The 20,594-nt window shown below is 50.9% G+C and overlaps 1 protein-coding gene across 1 annotated transcript in view; it reads right to left on the bottom strand.

Annotated features, from left to right (window-relative positions):
- Window positions 1-18,641: 18,641 nt before the first annotated feature.
- The window catches only part of COTL1 (coactosin like F-actin binding protein 1), a 44,965-nt gene continuing 43,012 nt past the window's right edge, over window positions 18,642-20,594 (bottom strand). Inside the window, exon 4 of the mRNA XM_055413027.2 lies at window positions 18,642-19,908. Coding sequence (XP_055269002.1) covers window positions 19,798-19,908 — 111 coding nt within the window. The 3' untranslated portion in view covers window positions 18,642-19,797. The remainder of the gene's footprint in view (window positions 19,909-20,594) is intronic.

Here is a 20,594-nt window from a genome sequence, read left to right as displayed (position 1 = left end):
GCAAGTGGGATCTTCCCAGACGAGGGCTCAAATAGTGTTTCCTACACTGGCAGGGGGATTCTTCACCACTGAGCCACCAGGGAAGCCCTGCACGTGTTAGTACCTTCTGATCATGACATGGTGACTAACATGAATGACTGTTCCTCCGGGGGTCCCTAAATCACCATGCGAATTGCCTGGGGAGACTGACCGAACCCCGGGGACACTGAGAGCCATGGAAGCAGAGGGACCGCCCCGTGGCCACACAGCTTGTCCCTGGCACAACAAGAGTCAGAGTCAGGACTGCCGCTCCCAACCCTCCCTTCTCTGCCCAGCGCCCCTCGCAGTGACGCTTGGGGTGGAGCAGATGCTTTGGGCATTTTGACTTCTCTGACTTTGGTGGGTGTGCTAACTCTCAAAGCCCCCTGGGTGAGGGGAACTTGATTTCATGTGAGAAAGTGCAGACTTGGGGGTCAGACATGCAGCCTTTCAACTGCTGGCTGCATGACCCCACCCCCAGGGCCGGACTCCTATTCCCAACTCACGGCAGATGGGGACATTGGGGCAACACCTGGCACCTGAAGGTCAAGGGGCCCAGATCATCCCAGAGCTGAAATAGCCCTGAAACCAGAGCTCAGGAGCAGTGCATAAGAGAGGAACCCGAGAACCCCACAACTCCGACTCCTGGAAATAACTTTTTCCTTTTTTGAACTGAAATAAAATGTGAATCATGAATAATTAAATAGCTGTCTTGTTCAACCCTTAGGGTAGATTCCCAGGGACTCCCAGAGCATTGGGAGATGTCAAGATGGGGGTGGTCATTGCCAGGGGCCCCCAAGAGTGGGTCGTCTCTGCCAAGAGTCCCTGAGGAGGACATTTGTTACAGGGAGCACCTGTGCCCTCTCCCCCCTGACCCAGAGCCCCTACCCCTGCATCCCCCACCCTCTCCTTTCAGGTTTGTTAAAGACTCTTTTGACTTCAGTACAAATAACTAGTGAAGTCATCAGGCTGACCTTTGGAGAAGCTGACTTACAAACCATCTCAACCATCCCCAGCCTTTATGTCACAAAAGCCTCATCAACACAAGCTCTGAAAGGTTCCCACATTCCTTCCAGCACAATGCTGAGACTTCAGGGCAAAGACAGGAACCCCATCCACCAGGCGCCCACTGCGGCCCCGGCTTCCTCCTAGGTACTGGGAGGGTAGAAGGGAAGGAGCAGATAGTCCAGGACTGGACCCACTGGATGCCATAGAGCACCCCCCACCCTTCCAGCTGAGAGCATCAAAACTGTCTCCAGTCAACCGTGTCCTAGGGGGCGAAGCTGCTCGTGGTTGAGAATCATGGGTCTGACCTCAATCAAGGACACCAAAACGAGGTGAAATAAGGTGGAACGAAGTGAAACAAGGCCACCAAACTGTAGGCATCTTTTAAACCCCCTAAGCTACTTATCCACAAAGCTAGAATTCCAGGTGGACAGGCCAGAGATCCAGACGCAGAAAGGGCTGTACATACAGATGAAGATGCAGATGGGGACGCAGAGGAACAGGGACATAGAGATAGATTCCTTCTGGCGCAGGGGGTGATTAGCGCTCTGAAGAAAAATAAACCAGGTCCAGGGGCTGCTTTAGAACAGGGGTCAGGGCAGGCCTCTCTGATGAGGTGGCGCTGGGCAGAGAGCACTGTGAAAGAGGGAATCAGCACAGGGATGGCAGGGTAAGCGAGCTCCAGGCACAGGGAGGGGAGGGAGTCATGCAAAGGCCCTGAGGCTGGCTGTGCCAAGTGAGTGTGAAGCCCAGTGTGCCTACACCAGAGGTTGTGGTGCAGGGGCAGCTGATGAGGTCAGCGAGACATCAGAGTCCCGGTCATATTTGGCCTTGGTGCCATTGTGACCTTTTCTGGTTTTGCTCTGTGTGAAGAAGGACCCATAGAGAATCTGATCTGAGCAGGGGAAGAATGTGGTCTGACTTAGATCTTGAAAACCAGGCAAGAAGGGGTGTCAGGAGACTGTGGTGATGGTCCACACAAAGGATGGTGGCAGCTTGGAGGTCAGAGAAACATCCAACTCGGAATATAAAAGATCAAAGGATGGTTGGTTCTGGAGGTGATGGGGAAGGAGGGAGGGAGGGAGGAAGAAAAGGAGAAAGAGGGAGGGAAGGAAGGAGGGAGAGGGGGAGCAATGGAGGGAAAGATATAAGGATGGACTTTTGGGCCAACAGACTTGGGTTCAAATGCCAGCCACACCACTTCCTAGCTCTGTGACATTAGGCAAGTAGCTTGCCCTCTCTGAGCCTCAGGTTCCACATCTGTAAAATGGCTTAATAGTATCGCATCCTGCCTAGATGAGAAGGAGGGAGACTTGTCACACAGCAGGCCCTCAATTAAAAGGGTCTTCCTTCAAGGGAGGGGCTCTTGCTCCCCCCTCCTAATCTATCCTACCAATTTCTCATCACACAGAGGTTTTAGGCAGTGGGCTCTGCAGGAAGCCAGAGCCAATGCCCTCCCATTGGAAACGAAACCGAAACCGGAAATCTTAAGTGACAGCAGACCCTGGGGCCTAAAGACTATTGTCAAGAAGAGAGGCCTTTTTTTTTTTTTTTTTTGGCCATTTAACACATGCCGTATGGGATCTCGGTTCCCCAATGAGGAACTGAACCCAGGCCCAGCAGGGAAAGTCCTGGATCCTAACCCCTGGGCCAGCAGGGCACTCCCAATAAGAGCCTTTTTGAAAAACTTGCAAGCAGAAGCCAGGTTCTGAGGCCCCAGTCGGCTCTTAGAGCCAGCATTCCCTGCCCCCACCCCACCCCACCCCCGCTCCCTGACAGCTGGTGTGGCCCCAGCCTGCTCCCAAAGCCGGGGACTGAGGTTTGCTTTCTTTCAGCACAGTAACAGCCCCACCCCCAAGGCCATCTCAGCACAATTCAGTAGGCTGGGCAGGTGGAGCCCTCCCACAGCATCTGCTCAGAAACCCACCCGTACACCCCCATCCGGCAGGCATGCCCCTGTCACATGGGGTGGGGTACCTGCCTTGGGAAAGCCCGCTGCTCCGCAGACGCTCTGCAGATACTTGGTACCGCTATGGAAACAGCCACAGTCACAGGGGCAGCTGAAGAGAATGTTCCAGAATCCTTAAAGGACCTGGCAGTAGGGAACAGGACCTGGAAATGAGCCTGGGGCGTCTGTCTAGGGCTTTTCAAGCCTTCGGCAACCTGGGACCGACTGTCCCCACACCCTCTTTTTGGCAGAGGAGTCGCCTGCAGGGCGAGATGGCTCCAGGCTCCCACCGCCCCTGCTTCTCCCAGGTTGTCCAGAACAAGGAGAACTTGCTCTCAGAATGAGATGCCAAGCCTTCTTACATAAATATCCAGACCTGGGTCTTCTTTTGAAAAATCAGAAGATCTGGGAACATGCAATCACACAGCGTGGGTGAGGGTGTCCTCTTTACCAGGGCATGGCCTCACCCGGCAGCCACAGTGCCCACCCCACCCTGCTGCCTCCCTGGCACTCAGCCTCCTTCCCCGCCCTCAGCCCCCTGCCCAGAGAGGCCTCTGGTGGGCTGTCCAGGTCAGAGGAGGAACTGAAGTGGGCTGGGGGCAGGATAAGATTCAGGAGGCTTTCCCAGTTGGAATCAACAGAACTCAGACAAGGAAGAGAGAGGGACATGCAGGTCTTCAGGTCTTGAGCTGGGAGGTTGTTGAGGCTGAGATGGGGGTGGATGGAGATGGGGAACCCGGGGAGGAAGAGGAGGGCAAGGAGGTGCCCACTTGGTGTTTGTTGAGCCCCGGCTGAAACACACAGGCCTGAACTCAAAGAGGAGGCAGTCATCCGGTCGTCAAAGCATTTTGAAATAAGCACCCCTATTTGCATATCCGATTGGCAAAAAAAGTAAAAAGATTACTAATAAAACAGAAAGCAGTTTAGCGGCTGCCAGGGGGTGGGGGTGGAGATAGGGAACAACTGCTAAACTGGTATGAGGCATCCTCTGGAGAGACAGAAAACTCTAGAATGACATAGTGGTGATGGCTGCCCAGTGTCGTGAATGTAATGCCACTTGAATTGTTCACCTTCAAATGGTTAAAACGGTAGATTTTATGTTATGTGCATTTTACCATAATTTTAAAAAAGGCCTAACAACCGGTGATGGTGAGGGGTGTGGGGACACAGGAGTAGTGTGTCAATCAACACAGGGCTTCAGGAGAACGGTGTGGCTGTTCGTGTCATCATCTAAATGCTTGTACCCAAAAATCTTGTAGAAACTCCTGTGACATCAATTATACATGTGCGAAGAGGTTCAAGCTGGAGCTGTTAATTCAAAACAAACAGGGACCTCCCTGGTGGTCCAGTGGCTCAGACTCCATGCTCCCAATGCAGGAGGCCCAGGTTTGATCCCTCGTCAGGGTGCTAGTCGGAGAAGGCAATGGCAAGCCACTCCAGTACTCTTGCTAGAAAATCCCATGGATGGAGGAGCCTGGTAGGCTGCAGTCCGTGGGGTTGCTAAGGGTCGGACATGACTGAGCGACTTCACTTTCACTTTTCACTTTCACACATTGGAGAAGGAAATGGCAACCCACTCCAGTGTTCTTGCCTGGAGAATCCCAGGGGTGGGGGAGCCTGGTGGGCTTCTGTCTATGGGGTCACACAGAGTCGGACACGACTGAAGTGACTCAGCAGCAGCAGCAGCAGCAGGGTACTAGATCCCACATGCTGCAACTAAAGATCCCATATACCGCAACTAAGACCTGGCACAGCTAAATATATATTTTTTAAAAAAATAAATAAAACAATAAAAACAAACAAACACACAAAAATTGAAAACAACCTAAATGCCACATTAGTTTTGCCACATTTGTTGTGTTAACAAATTACCCCCAACATGGCAACTTAAAACCTGACTTCTCTTATCCCCTGCCCACCTAAGATCTCCAGGTTCTGTGGGTTAGAAGTCCCTGAATTATTGGGCTGGGTTCTCTGATCAAGGCATCAAGGCCAAAATCAAGCTGTCAGCCTCACCTAGAGATCATGGTCCTCTTATAAACATACTTAGGTTGGTGGCAGAATTCATTTTCATCAGGGTTTATAACTGAGGCCCCCTTTTCTTGCTGACCATTGGCCAGGAGTGGCTCTTCCACGTGCCCCCCACCCCTCAACCCTGGAGAATCTCCCCACAAGGGAGAACCCATTCCTTTTAGGGGCTCACCCAACTAGGTCAGCCCACCAAGGAGAACCTCCCTTTCTTGAAAGCCACACTACCAACCACACACTCTACTCACAGGAGCGACACCCCGTCATATTTGGAGGTTCCTCCCACACTTAAGAGGAGTGCGTGGCAACCCACCCCAGTATTCTTGCCTGGAGAATCCCATGGACACAGGAGCCTGATGGGCTAGAATCCACGGGGTCACAGAGAGTTGGACATGACCGAGCAACCACAGCAGCAGTAACAGCGGACACTCAGGAGAAGGAGCCATTTAAGGTTGGAGTCGCCATGGATCATCATTGAATTTTGCCTGTTACAGTGTCCATCAATAGGAGACCATGTCAGTAAACCATTGTAGCTTCATGATCTCAAAAACTGGAAAGAATTTAAATAAAATGAGAACTATCTATATGCATTCATGGGGAACATCTTCCTTGAAGCCCTGTTAAGTGAAAACAGCACATTGCAAAACCATATATATTTTTTTTCTCTGTGTGTATATATATAAAATTTCTTATAGATGTGCAATTTTACATATACAATTTCATTTGATCAAAAACAACTATGTATGCCTGTACCTGTGTGTGTGTTTGTCCATGTACAAAGAAAAATCTAGAAGAATACAAATGGTTGAGGGGCTCCCCATTTATAGTTTGATCTCTAAACTTTATTTCATACAGTTGCGTATTATTTAGGATTAGTTGCAGTGAGTATCTATTATTTTTGTAGCTTAGAAAGATTAACACATTAATAAGAAAGAGCTCACAATTTAGTCACTAGTTGAATCACTACATTTTAAGGCACGGAAAGGAAAAATGGTCCGTGCCTCCCCCTGCCCCCCAGGCTTTTATGATATGACCATGTTGGGAGTAATTTTCAAGCCAGACTCATTTTCTCATTATTTCTCATTTTGAAGTATTCCTTAGTGACTCTTGAAGTTACTCATTGCTAAGCGAGTGCTCCCAGCAATCAGAGTAGTGAGAATTCGGAACCACACCCCTGTACAACGCTGGGGAATGGGAGCAAACGCCTCAGGGCAGGCAGGTTGGAGTTTGCAGTGGGTTGTCTACGCTGGAGGTAAGTAGCAGCCCATGAGATCTGAGTCAGGCTTAGAGTCAGACCCAGCTGCTGATGGAAGGGCAGAGCAGCCACACAGACCAGGTAGTCAGCAGGATTGGGGTACCGGGAATAGGGGTGTCATGAGTCAGGTTCCATGCAGAAAGTAGAAACAATTTGAAGTCTTTCCGGCAGAAAACAGTTTCATACGACACACTGGGTGCTTACAAAGCCGAAGGCAGGCTGGAGGAGCAGCTCCAGACTCCACTGCAGCCGTGACCCCTCAACATGGCAGAACAGGAGCTGCCGCACTCAGGAGGACTGGGAAACACAAAGCTGTGAGGGGACTGTGGAGTCAGAAGCACACCTTCAGCGGTGCAGTCCAGGAGTGAGAGCCCCCACTGCTGTCCTGCACCTGCTGCTAGACACCCCAAGAACTGGAGACTGGACGCCAGCATCCCTACGACCTTGCTGGTCAAGAGAAAACAGGCCACAGAGAGACACTTCCCATCTTCCTCCCATCTTCCAAATCTCACAAGAACGCATCGACCTGGCACGAACAAACTCACCCAGAACCGGAGCTCCAAGAGAGTTTGGGAAATTCATTTTTAACTTTTCAAAAAAAGTTAGAATGAACACCAAGTATCCAAGAGGGAGACTACAGCACAGGAGGGCAAAGATCCCGATGGGGTCTGGGAGACAGGGCAGAGTCCAGCTCCAGGGACCAACCAAACACTTACAAGCCAGCGAGGAGAGCCCTGACATGACCTCTAGTCATTTCTTGGATGAACCCTGTGGTCCTTAATTGAAGAAATAAGGATCAGTTTTCTCTGTTCTAACCTCAGTGTGGCTGTACAGATTAACTTCAGCTAAGTTCACACAGGGCTGGAGAGGGTGTGGAGAAAAGGGAACCCTCTTGCACTGTTGATGGGAATGAAAACTGATACAGCCACTATGGAGAACCATAGGAGATTCCTAAAAAAACAAAAAACCTAGGAATAGAACTACCATATGACCCAATAATCCCACTTCTGGGTACGTACCCTGAGAAAACCATAATTGAGAGAAACGCATGTACCCCAGTGTTCATTGCAGCACTTTTTACAATAGCTAGGACATGGAAGACAATGGCAACCCACTCCAGTGTTCTTGCCTGGAGAGTCCCGTGGACGGAGGAGCCTGGTGGGCTGCCATCTATGGGGTCGCACAGAGTCAGACATGACTGAAGTGACTTAGCAGCAGCAGCAGCAGGATATGGAAGTAACCTACATGCCCATCGACAGATGAATGGATACAGAAATTGTGGTCCTTATATACAATGGACTATTACTCAGCTGTAAAAAAGAATGCATTCGAGTCAGTCCTAATGAGGTGGATGAATCTAGAGCCTATTACACAGAGCGAAGTAAATCAGAAAGAAAAAGACAAATATTGTATATTAATGCCTGTGTATGGAATCTAGAAAGACGGTATTGATGAGCCTATTTGCAGGGCAGCAGTGGAGACACAGACACAGGGAACAGACTGTGGACACAGAGGGGAAGCAGGGGTGGGGCAAATTGGGACAACAGTATGGAAACACACATTACCACATGTAAAGGAGACAGCCAGTGGGAATTTGCTGTATGACTCAGGGAACTCAAACTGGGGCTCTGTGACAACCTAGAGGGGTGGGAAGGGGTGGGAGATGGAAGGGGGGTTCAGGAGGGAGGGGACATATGTATACCTGTGGCTGATTCATGTTGATATATGGCAGAAACCAGTACAATAGTGCAAAGCAATTATCCTCCCATTAAAAGAAAAAACAAAGAAAGAAGGAAAGAGAAAAAAAAATGTTAATGACTATTCTGTATCAAGCAGCTCCCATCATGAGCTATGCACGGTGCTGAGTACGTCATGCATTGTCCTGTGTCAGATATTTTGCAGCAACCCTGTAAGATGGAGACCATTATTGCTGTTGCTCTTGTTAGTGAAGATTTTGTTTTTTATCTTTTTATTTGGCTGTGCTGGGTCTTCATTGGGCTTCCCTGGTGGCTTGGATGGTAAAGAACCCGCCTACAATGCAGGAGGCCTGGCTCTTCACTGCTGCACGGGGGCCACCCTCTCGCTGCAGTGCACAGGCTTCTCACTGCAGTGGCTCTTCTTGTTGCAGAGCACAGGCTCTAGGCACATGGGCTTCCAGAGTTGAGGCACACAGGCTCACGCGTTGCGGTTCGAGGGCTCTCAAGCCCAGGCTTCATAGTTGTGGCACACAGGCTAAGTTGCTCTGGAGCCTGCAGGATCGTCCCAGTTCGGGGATCAAAGCCATGTCTTCTGCACTAGCAGGCGGATTCTGTATCACTGAGCCACCATGAAAGCCCCTATTGACATTATTTAAAAGGTGATGAAACTGAAACTCAGAGGGGTTTTGTAACTTGGCCAAGGTCACACAGCAAGTGAATGACAGAACCAGGATCAGAACCCATATATTTAACCACGGTATGACATTGGCTACCACGATTCCTCTTTGATTTTCTTTTTAAATCAGAAAACAAATCTGTACATCCTAAGTGCTGTTTGTTTGGAAGACAAATGTTCCCAAATGTGGGATGCGTGGGGATGTAAATAATAAAAGGAATCCTTTGTGGGGGAGGAGCTGGACTCTACAGGACTAAACGGTACCTGTGCTCCCTTCAAAGCTAACGTTCCGTTCTGCAAGCACACCTACCTCCCCCCATTAAAAAGCCACTGTAACTATAGCCTTGCTGGAAGTGACTCCCACCAGGTCGGGGTCTGGAGGAGGGAGGGATACTGCTTCTTGGAAGATGCTCTGTGATCATCCCTGAAGCAATCTATAGTACTGTCCCAGTGTTGCTATAGCAACTCCCCATCTGCGTTACTTCAATGAAACAGAAGAAGCATCTTCAGTCTCTAGGCTATTGTGGCTTTGAAGTGATTCGTTCATTCAACAAGTATTTAAAAGTGTCATCCAGGGGTGGCAAATTCAAATGCTTATAGGATCAGACTGATAACATAAAGGAGTTTGTTTAAAAGACTGGCCAGGGGTTGAATCAGAGAGTTAGGGGCAGTAGGGCCCTGGAGAGCATGTACCCATCCGTAAGAGCAGCCATTTCAGCCCAGCCCCTCATATCTCTGCTGGAATGTAATCCCAGTGTTATTGGATCTTCAGATTTGTTGAAAGTTGAGAGTTGGATTTTTACGTGAAATCTTTCCATTTTGAAACATTGGCCACCAATTCAAGATTTGGAGTTGGGCTCCTGAGTACTGTTGTGCAGGTTGTAAGCTGCACAACTCTGGGCTCACTAGTCTTATGTAAATTCAGGGCAAACTGCAGTTATATATGTATAATCCCATACATCAAGGAGCCAAATCTAGCTTATGGGTCACATCTTGCCAATTCCAACTCTCTATCCCAGCCTTAGAGGTTTGGCCATGTTAATGATTGTCCAACTATCCAGTATAAGCCACAAAAAAATGATGATGATAGCAGTATTCGGGAGCTTTCCAGGTGGCTTAGTGGTAAAGAATTCATCTGCCAATGCAGGAGACACAGGTTCAATCCCTGGGTCAGGAAGATCCCCCTGAAGGAGGAAATGACAACCCCTTCCAGTATTTCTGCTTGGAGAATCCCATGCACAGAGAAGCCTGGCGGGCTGCAGTCCATGGGGTTGTGAAGAGTCGGAACATGATTGAGCACGCACACGTGCACGCATTGTAGTATCCAGTGATGAGAAAGAGTGCTCACCATCTATTGATGAGTGGGAAAAGCAAGTGACAAAAACATGAACAGACTACAATCTCAATTTTTGAAAATAAAAATGTATATGCTGCTTTTGAAAATCTGGAAGGATATACCCCCAGTTTAAATAAGAAGTCTATCTTGAGGTAGAGTATTGGATTATTTTTATCCTCATCTTCTTTATCTCTGCTTTTTAAATTCTTTTATGATGGTGAGTATGTGCCTTCAGACCTCCCCAGTAGTTCAGTGGTAAAGAAGCCGCCTGCAATGCAGTTCGACCCCTGAGTCGGGAAGATCCCCTGGAGGAGGAAATGGCAATCCATTCCAGTATTCTAGCTTGAAAAATTCCATGGACGGAGGAGCCTGGTAGGCTGCAGTCCATGGGGTTGCAAAGAGTTGGACATGACTAAAGCGACTGAACACAGGCAGACACATAGACATGATGGCGAGTAATACGTATACAATAAAAAAATTTAAGTTCATTTCAAAATTTGTTTTTAAATGGAATCAAAACTTTTTTCCCAGCAAAAGGGTGGAAAGTGGGGTTGTGGTCAAACACAGGGGTTCCCAAACTCAAACATGTATCAGCATTGACCTAAGGGCATGTTTAAATACAGACCCACCCACCCACCCTGGGGGTACTAGGATTCAACAGGCCAATGGCTGGGCTGTGGAGCCCGCCTTTCACCAATTCCCAGGTGATGCTCACGTTCACAAGCTCACGCAGGGCCTGGACCACATCCACCAAGAACCAGTGGGAAAGAGCAAGACTAGGATCTACCCTCTGAAAAGACCTTCTTATCGGGGTATCGAAGAATCCCTCAGTCAGCCTGCTAAAAATGCAGACTCTGGGGTGATCCTCAAAGACAGTGACTCCTGGGGGTCTGAGCTGGGGCCTGGGAATCTGCATTTTAGCAGATACGTAGATGGCTCTGCTGTGGTGCTGGCGGACACCCGTGAGTGCCAGCTCATTTGGGTGATACCCATTTACTGGTGTTCAGTAGATTGCTGCTGTGTGCCCAGCACTGTGGCAGGAACGGCACAGACCCTTATGCCACACCCCTGCCTCCAGGGGCGGCCCTGGGGGCAGAAGGAACAGGTACCCAGTGGCAGGCTCGTGCGGCGGCTGATGAGCTGGGGTGTGGGGAACGCGAGGCAGGGCCCTGGGCAGTGGTGTCCTGGCTCTAGATGGGGGCAGCCTGGAGCAGGGCACTGAGGGTATGTGGGGACACACTTTCTCATCATCTTTCAAACCAGTGGTTCTCAACAGCAGCCAGCTCCACTGCAGTTAGTGTTTGATCGTCAAACGCAAAATGTGTGCCGCTGGGGCACATGAAAAGGTGCTCAACATTGCTAATTATTAATATTAGAGAAACACGAATAAAAACGACAAGATATCCCCTCGTACCAGTCAGAATGGCCATCATCAAAAAGCCTGCAAATAACAAACGCTGGAGAGGGTGCAGAGAAAAGGGAACCCTCCTACACTGTTGGCAGGAATGTAAACTGATCCAGCCACTATGGAGAACAGTGCAGGAGTTCCCCAAAAAACTAAAAATAAAACTACCATATGATCCAGCAATCCCATTCCTGAGATATTTCCAGAGAAAACCATAATTTGAAAAGGTACATGCACCCCTATGTTCATAGTAGCACTATTCACAACAGCCAAGACATGGGAGCAACCTAAGTGTCCATCATTGGATGAAGAGATAAGAAGATGCGGTACATAGAAACAATGAAATATTACTCAGCCATAAAAAAGAACAAAATACCGCCGCTTGCAGCAACACGGGTGCAACTAGAGACTATCATGCTAAGTGGTACGCCAGAAGGAGGAAGATAAACACCCTATGATAGCGCTTTCATATGGAGTCTAAAATATGCCACAAATGAACTTATCTACAAAAAGAAACAGACTCAGACACAGAGAACAGCCGGTTGCCGAGGGGGAGTCGGGGACGGAAGGAGTGGGAGTTTGGGGTTAGCAGATGCAAACTATTACATACAGAGCAAATAAACAAAGTCCTACTGTTTGAGCACAGGGAACTATATTTAACATCTGTGTAAATCGTAATGGAAAAGAACATGAAAAAGAATGTATGCACAGGTATAACTGAGTCTCTCTGCTGCATAGCAGAAAGAACACAACATTGTAAATCAACTGTATTTCAATTAAAAAAAACATACTGTTAGGCAGCAGCCTGGCTGTCCGTTCTGGCCAGGGCCTCTGAGAATCTGCTCACGTCTCTTCCCTCAGCTTCCACAGCCCTTGTCCCTTAGTCATACTTCAAAGTCCACCTGTCCAGGTGAGCCCTCTGTCCCTCCTCCCTGCCCTTGCTTGGTGAATTCTTTTGTGTCTTTGTTTTTTAAATGTTTTGAAACTTCTGTACTCCAGACAGACAGGAGATCAGAGAAAACCACCTGACGAATCCCCACCTGCCCATGACACAGGTGCTCCCATTTCGTAATTTTCTTCAGCTCTTTTTGGAATAAATGAACCAAACAGACACAGCCTGAGCCTCACTCTGGCCCTCCGTTTCCCTGAGGCTCCCCCCGCCCCTGGCTTACCCCTCATTCTCACGGCATTTGATGTATTTTTGCTCATGGGTGTGTGTGCATAACCAACAGATCGTTATTTAGCCTGAAAATTTAGCTCTGATGTTACCACTCTGTACCCTCATTGCTTTGCAAGTTGCCTTTCGCACCCACCTTTATGTTTGGAGGCTTATCGGAAGGACCAGTTTGTCTTGCCTGTGCATGCTGTCCACGACTCGGCATGTCCTCAGCGGTGACGTCAGACACAGGCCTGCGGGGGTGAGCCCGGGGCGTATTAACGTCTGCGCTACTTCTCTTGGCTTTACCAGACATAACCCAGAGCAGGCTGTTAGTCCTCGGTTCCTCCCTCATCCCCCAGCTGCCGAGCAGCTCCCCCAAACCAGAGTTGGCTGACGCTGGGCTGCCTTTCCAGATCCTGGGCACAGACAGGCAGAACCGCTCCCTCCCTGGGCTTGCAGCGTGGATTTCGAGGGACCTGCAAGTCTCGGAAGGCTGAGTCCTCACCTGAGCTTTGACTCTCTGGTGCAGTTCTCAGCCTCGGGGCCAAACTTGTCCTCTCCTGCCCAATCCCGGAACCGTGGGGTCCCCTGGCCAGCCCAGCCTGGGGGCACACTCCAGCCTCTGCAGCTGCCTCCCAGAGATATCTTTAAAATCTTCCAGAGGCAATGATAAGAGAGAAGAAATCAGGATATGGGCTTGAGCCCCCAGAGGTAAAGAAGCTGGACAGGTGGGAGGGACCAGTAGACAGGTAGATGAGGTACATACCTGCCCTTTGGCAGAGCTGGACGTAGGAGCTGGAAGAGGGGAGGAAGCCCATGGGGCCCTCTGCCTGGTTGAGCGTGAGCCAAGTCTGACCCTACTCTAAGCAGGTTCGGGTTCTTTGTGGGGCTCGGAGAGCAGGCAGAGGCGCACCTGCCCCAGGGGAGCCCCACTCACAGACTATTTACTGAGCACCCCTCTATGTGTAAGGCCCTGGGGACAGCTCCCTGCCCTTGAGAGGGTCACAGTGAGTGGCAGAGGCAAGGAGTAAATGAGATCAGAGTTTCCTAAGCCTCCTGGAAAAAACGATCATGACTGGGGCTTCAAACAACAGAAGTCTAGGCTCTCACCGTCTGGAGGCCGGAAGTCTGAAATGGAGGTGTCAGTAGGACCAGGCTCCCTCCAGATGTTAGCAGCTCTGGGGGGAGTCCTTCCTGCCCCTTCCAGCTCCCGCGGCTCCAGGCGTCCTCGGCCTGTGACTGTCTCCCTCCAGTCTCTGCCTGCATCTTCTCACGGCCTCCCTCTGCTTTCTCTCATAAGGGACACCTGGCCTCGGCTTCAAGGCCTACCCTAAATCCAGGATGGTTCACCTGGAGATCCTTAACTAATTACAGCTCAGTTTAGTCGCTCAGTCGTGTCCGATTCTTTGCGACTCCATGGAGTGCAGCATACCAGGCTTTCCTGTCTATCACCAACTCCCAGAGCCTATTCAAACTCACGTCCATCAAGTCAGTGATGCCATCTAGCCATCTCATCCTCTGTTATCCCCTTCTCCTCCTGCCTTCAATCTTTCCCAACATCAGGGTCTTTTCCAATGAGTCAGTTCTTCGCACCCAGTGGCCAAAATATTGGAGTTTCAGCTTCAGCATCAGTCCTTCCAATAAATATTCAGGACTGATTTCCTTTAGGATGGACTGGTTGGATCTCCTTGCAGTCCAAGGGACTCTCAAGAGTCTTCTCCAACACCACAGATCAAAAGCATCAATTCTTTGGTGCTCAACTTTAGAGTCCAACATTCACATCCAAACATGACTACTGGAAAAACCATAGCTTTGACTAGCTGGACCTTTGCTGGCAAAGTAACATCTCTGCTTTTTAATATGCTGTCTAGGTAGGTCATAGCTACACCTTCAATGAGCCTATTTCCAAATAAGTTCCTATACACAGGTTCTGGGGGCTTCCCAGGTGACTCTAGTGGTAAAGAACCCACCTGCCACTGCTAGAGATGTAAGAGAGACATAGGTTCAATCCCTGGGTTGGGAAGATTCCCCTGGAGGAGGGCATGACAACCCACTCCAGTATTCTTGCCTGGAGAATCCCAGGGACAGAGGAGCCTGATGGGCTACAGTCCATGGGGTTGCAAAGAGTCAGACATGACTGAGCGACTTTGCACACATGCACAGGTTCCAGGGCACAGGTGTATTAATGCCTTCGGTGGACCACCACTCAACCAACCCCACATGATATGGGGGTCCTCCTTGAAGAAGCAGGTCAGAGCAGGAGCCGGTCTTTCTGGGGGATGGGGGGCGTTCAGACAGAGAAGAGGAAGGATGCCTGATAGGGATCGGGGGTCCAAGGAGGAAGTGGACAGACTCCTGAGTGGAGGGACAAGCAGGGCTCCTGGCCACCAACCCCCTCCACACACACACACCATTGGGAAATTTCCACTTGATCCCAGAGCAGTGAGGCGCTGAGGGGCGGGGATTAGCCAAGGACTAGGATGTAGCTGTAACTGGCGAGCGAAATTCCCTTCCAAATTTAGGGCGGGCTTTTCTGATGGGCTAGACGAGCCGTGAGAAGGAAGCTGAGGTCCACTCAGCCTGAGGGCAGAGCCCCCTCCCGTCCCTCAGTCTCTCCTGAGTCCTGTCCTGGCAGCCGACCTTTTTGGCTCTGTAGGCACCCCTCTTCTGTGACTCACTAATAAGCAGGGAACAGGAAGCAGAAGGGGGATGAGAGCAGGGACAGCACATCCTAGGGGTGTGGGCAGTGGGAGGCCCCCCACCCCCACCAGGGCGGCACCTGGGGTGGGCAACCCCCTTGCCAGCCTCAGATAGTCCCCTGGAGAGTAAAGGTCCGTGGGGAGGATGGCAAAGTTGAGAAGCAGAAGCCTCCCCTCAGGGATCAATCAGCAAAGAGCAATAACACCCACCACCTCCCACCCCCTCACCACCTCCCTCCCCCCTCGCCCCTGGAGGGCACAGCAGTCACTAGCACTGGGTTCCACATAGATCTCCTCTGACCTCCACCAGCCCCGTGCAAGTCCCCAGAACCCGGGGCATGGACCTAGCACAGTGCCTGGTCCCAGCAGGAGAGGAGCTTTTTTTCAGAAAAGGGGGCACGGGTCTCAGCACTCCCCCTACTGAGAGGTGTGGTCAAGTCCCCTTCCCCTGACTGTGAGGGAGGGTGCTCATGACCACCTCCCCCTGAAGTCCAGTGGAAATGCTGCCATGTAACCCTGGAGACTGGGTCAGAAAAGGACACACAGCCTCACCCGGCTCCCCTGGGTGCTCACTCTGGGGAGTACTGGTGGCCATGCACGCCCACAGCCCTTAATGAAGTTAAGGTCCATATGCACAATGAAACGCTACGCAGCCATACCAAGGAATGAAATAACGCCATTTGCAGCAACACAGATGGACCTAGAGGTTATCGTACTAAGTGAAGTGAGCCAGAGAAAGACAACCATCATTACGTGGCATCTAGATTATGACACCAATGAACTTATCCAGGAAACAGAAACAGACTCACAGACACAGAGAACAGACTTGTGGTTGCCGAAGGCAGGACAGGGAGGGATGGAGTGGGAGTCTGGGGTGAGCAGAGGCAAACGATTACATATGCTGCTGCTGCTGCTAAGTCGCTCCAGTCATGTCTGACTCTGTGTGACCCCATAGATGGCAACCCAACCAGGCTCCCCCGTGCCTGGGATTCTCCAGGCAAGAACACTGGAGTGGATTGCCATTTCCTTCTCCAATGCATGAAAGTGAAAAGTGAAAGCGAAGTCGCTCAGTCGTGTCCGACTCTTTGCGACCCCATAGACTACAGCCCACCAGACTCCTCTGTCCATGGGATTCTCCAGCAAGAGTACTGGAGTGGGGTGCCATTGGAGTGGGGTGCCTTCTACGACTATTACATATAGAATAGATTAAAAACAAAGTCCTGCTTATAGCACAGGGAACTAAATGCAATGTCCTGTGTTAAACCACAATGGGAAAGAATATGAAAAAGAATGTAAACATATGTGTGACAATCATTTTTCTCTACAGTAGAAATTACTACAACATTGTAAATCTACTATCCTTCAATAAAACACATTTAAAACATTTTTTAAAAGGTCACACCCTGATACATGGTGGCAGGAGGACGCGCTGGGTGCACTGAGGCACAGAGCAGCCTTGGCTGCTGGCCAGCGGCCGTGTGAGACGGTCAGCTTGAGCATCCAGGCCGGCTGATCTGACCACAGCCAAAGGAGAGACCCTGCTAGTGAAAACTGCTCTGCTAAACCCTTCCTAAATCCCAGTTCTACAAATTCATGGGCCAAACAACACAGTGGTTGGTTTACACCACTCAGTTTGGGGTAACCCGGAATAGCTACTGAATTTCCAGTGTAGTAATTAAGAGTCCATAACCAAGGAGGCTCGAGTACCCAGAGCTTCACCCCAAGACCTGCCGGACCCTGAGGGAGGCCAGACTGGGGCACCCACGCCCTGGGCAGCGTTGGGAGCATCCGGATGGAATGAGCTCCAGGCAGCACTACCAGACACCTGGTGGGGTAGGGGGCTTCCCTGGTGGCTCAGAAGGCAAAGAATCTGCCTGGGATGCAGGAAACCCAGTCTCTACTCCTGGATTGGGAAGATCCCCTGGAGAAGGACATGGCAACCCACTCCAGCATTCTTGTCTGGAGAATCCCATGGACAGAGGAGCCTGGTGGGCTACACTCCATGGGGTCACAAAGAGTCAGACACGACTGAGTTACCAACAGTTTCACTCTCAAAGACATAAAGGCAAGGTCTCTCTGCCCTTGAGGACATCAAGATCCCATCAGCAAGTTCTGAAATCCCAGCAAAGGCCTGAGCTGCAGTTATCAAATAAAACCCCAGCTCCTTGACACATAAACCCAGCTCCACCCTCTCTGCCCTTCTTGGCAAACACTCCCCCACCGCCCCACCCCCGGAGCCTTTGTCCCTGGTCTCCTTTTCCCTAGACCCCTTAGCCGGCTTCCCTCCTCCCCTTCACACCTCAGGTGTTACCTCCTCAGAGAAGCCCTCCTTGATGCCCCTAACCAGCCCCAGTGCCTTTGTAATTTTCTTTCTGAGGGGGCTTATCTACATGTGTAATTATCCAAGCTCTCCAACCAGTGCTAAAAGCCAGGAAGCCAGAGACCTACTTTGGCTCCCTCTGTTCCACGTTGAGGAAAAACTGGGGCACCCAGAGCTGTCAAGACCGAGTGGCAGGCCTGACGGGATGACGACCGAGCCCTGCCAGATATCCTCGTGATCCTCACCGCTCCTTAAGGGTTTCACAGATGAGGAAGCTGAGGCTCAGAGAGGTTAACCAACCTGCCCAATGTTGCCCAGCCATGAGCAGAGGAGCCTGGCTGAGGACGGCCCTGGGCCACCTCAGGCCTTGCCCACATCTCGCAGGATTCCTTCCTGGTCTCCCTGCACCCTCCCTCCCCAACTCACAGCTCCTCCAAAGCCGGCTGTGTGTCTGAAACTCCTTTGGCCTGATTCTGCGCTCCCAGCAGGGCTGGCGTGCTGGAAATCTCGTTTTGAAGTTCAACCTCAGAAAGCATGTCATAGCCCAGCTGAGGGGGACACCTTCTCGCAGCTTTCCCTGAATGCACAGAGTGTAGGGGTCTGACCACACAAGACATGTCACAATCCCACCGTCGCATCAGTGTTTCGGGGCTGGGCCTCCCCTGCTCCGGTCCTGAGCCACAGCACCAGGGCCACCCGGAGACTCAGGTTCGAGCCCCAGCTCTCCCACCTGTCAGCTGGGAGGCTGCAGGTGAATCACTGAGTCTCTCTGGCCTCGGTCTCCATAAAAAGGGGAAACAGCATCTCTTTTTTTTTTTTTGGCCACGCCATGTGTGGCATGTGGGGTCTTAGTTCCCCAACCAGGACTCAAACCCATGCCCCCTGCACTGGGAACTCAAAAGTCCTAACCACGGGACTGCCAGGGAAATCCCAAACAGCACCAATTTCTTACGTTTTTGCTAAAATTAAACAAGCTATGGAATATGAATACAACCAGCCCCCAATAGCTCTGTGAAGGCCAGTTAAAATCTGAAACGACAACCGCCTTCTTTTTTCCAGGAAAGAGAGAAGCTTTATAAGACCAATCAGACAGCCTTGTTTTTTGAAAAACAAAAAAACCGTTTATTTCTGTAAACCATTTTGAGTGCGGATGCTCTTGACGACCCCAATGCATCACAGGCTTCCCCCAACGAAATGAGCAAGGAAAAGAGAAAAAGAATGCTGCCAAACGCGCTCACGAACAACCAAGCTAATCGCATCTTTCTTTGAACAAAAAGGAAATCCTTTGGCCGCTGTGATGCCACCGAGGATTAAACCCACAGACTCTGGTCCCGCGAGGGCAGGGCTCCCGCTGCACACACTCTGTCCCCTGCTGTCCTTGCTGACTGGCTGGACCTCAGTTCCCATCCCACACCCCGGGCCTCTCTCCCTAACATCCTCATCACTTGGGGAGCCCAGGACGTGACCCCTGAAAGACTCTTCCTGTTGAATCTGGACTTAGACCTTTGCCCCCACTCCATGACGTCGTGAGATTTCGATCAAGAGGGTGGGAACAGGCCACTTCAGACCAGTGGCAAAGCCAGGCAACTTTTAAGGCAAATTTTCTCTCTTCTCTTCTGGTCTGTGTCAGGCCTGCGCTTCTCTCCACCAAGCACCGTCTCGGATGGGCATGGAGCTTAGGCAACTTGGAATAGGGGGGTGGGGGTGGGGACTCTGGAGTGACTCTCAGGGGCATGAGCCTGGCCAGCGGGATGCGTGTGTGCTTGTAAATGCCGCTGTTGAGGGCACGGCTCCCGGCATGGCCGTCGCCTCAGCCGGAAGCAGGCAGGCGCCAAGGAAAACCGAGATAGCAGCATGACCCAGGTGCCAGAAGCGACACAAGGTTGGCGGGTGAAGCCGGGCAGGCTGCTCGTGCGTCAGAGAAATATCAGGAAAGGGTCACCACAGAAGGTGCCTCCAGTCTGATGATGTGCATGACCTTGGCATCAAAATGATTTTTCTTTAGAAGAAGAAAGAAGGGCGGGGAGAAAATAAAAGAGAAAAGAAAGATGTTCCATGAGCTTCAAGGGCTAGGACACGGCAGGCGCACAGGGTAGTGGGGAGGGGAGCTGGATTTTGGACGGGGTGGTGGGCGTCGCCTCTCGTCATGTCTCCTCTCCCTGGTGGGCTGGTGGGCTAGTAGCTGAGGCCGCGGTCCCCTCCCCTGGGGAGCAGGCAGATGACTTTGGCAAGGGGCGGGGTGTGCGGGGGGTTACTCCGTCTGGGCATCGTAATTGGCTCCACCCGCCTTCTTGAGCTCATTCTTGATGAAATCTTCCTCCAGCTCCTTTCGATCGCTGATCACAAACTCTTTGGCGAAATTCTGCAGGAACAAAATAAAACACAGAGTTCCCGTTAAAAGAGAGGGGACGGGATGTGAGTGTTGCTCAGGCAACACACCAGGAAGTCTTGGCAACTAAAATACTAAGAAATGATCAAAACGAAAATCTGGGGGCAGAACGGTTGTGCAGCGGGGAAAAAACAAAAAACGTGGCCAGAGATCAGGAAATCAGAGATCCCGAGACCACGCAGAAAGGCCAGGGTCAAGTCTGGGCTCGGATTCTGGCTCTGTCGTTTTCCAACTGTGCAGCCTTGAGCAAGTTCCTTTAACGCTCCGCGCCTCCATTTCCTCAACTAAAAGCCCATCTTGTTAGGAGAATAACAGAAGAGGAGGCTGGAAAGGCAGGCTGGTCTGCTGGTCAATGCTTAACACCAGGCCCTCTCACAAAAGGGGTTAGGGGTGGATGGGAGCCTTCTACCCATTTCCATCGCTGGCAGAAATCTCCCCACATTGGCTGATTACAAACTATCAACAGGGGCTTGTAAGTGGAGCTGGGAAGAGACACATGACTGGCTGTCATCAGCTGGTACAAGATAGCTTCAGACACTCCTGTGAAGTGGGGCCTCTGGTCCTAGGTCTGAGTGATCAGCCCAGACACTGGATGCAGTGAAGGTTGTACAGGGCTCTCCAGCCACATGCAGTTACTTGAAGGTGGGGGAATTGTTTGC

This window comes from Moschus berezovskii, chromosome 22 (genome assembly GCF_049115385.1).
Source record: "Moschus berezovskii isolate FMDL1 chromosome 22, NW_MosBer_1.0, whole genome shotgun sequence".
Lineage (NCBI taxonomy): Eukaryota > Metazoa > Chordata > Mammalia > Artiodactyla > Moschidae > Moschus > Moschus berezovskii.
Note: the sequence above shows the minus strand (reverse complement) of the source record. Positions and strands in the feature narration are given on the sequence as shown.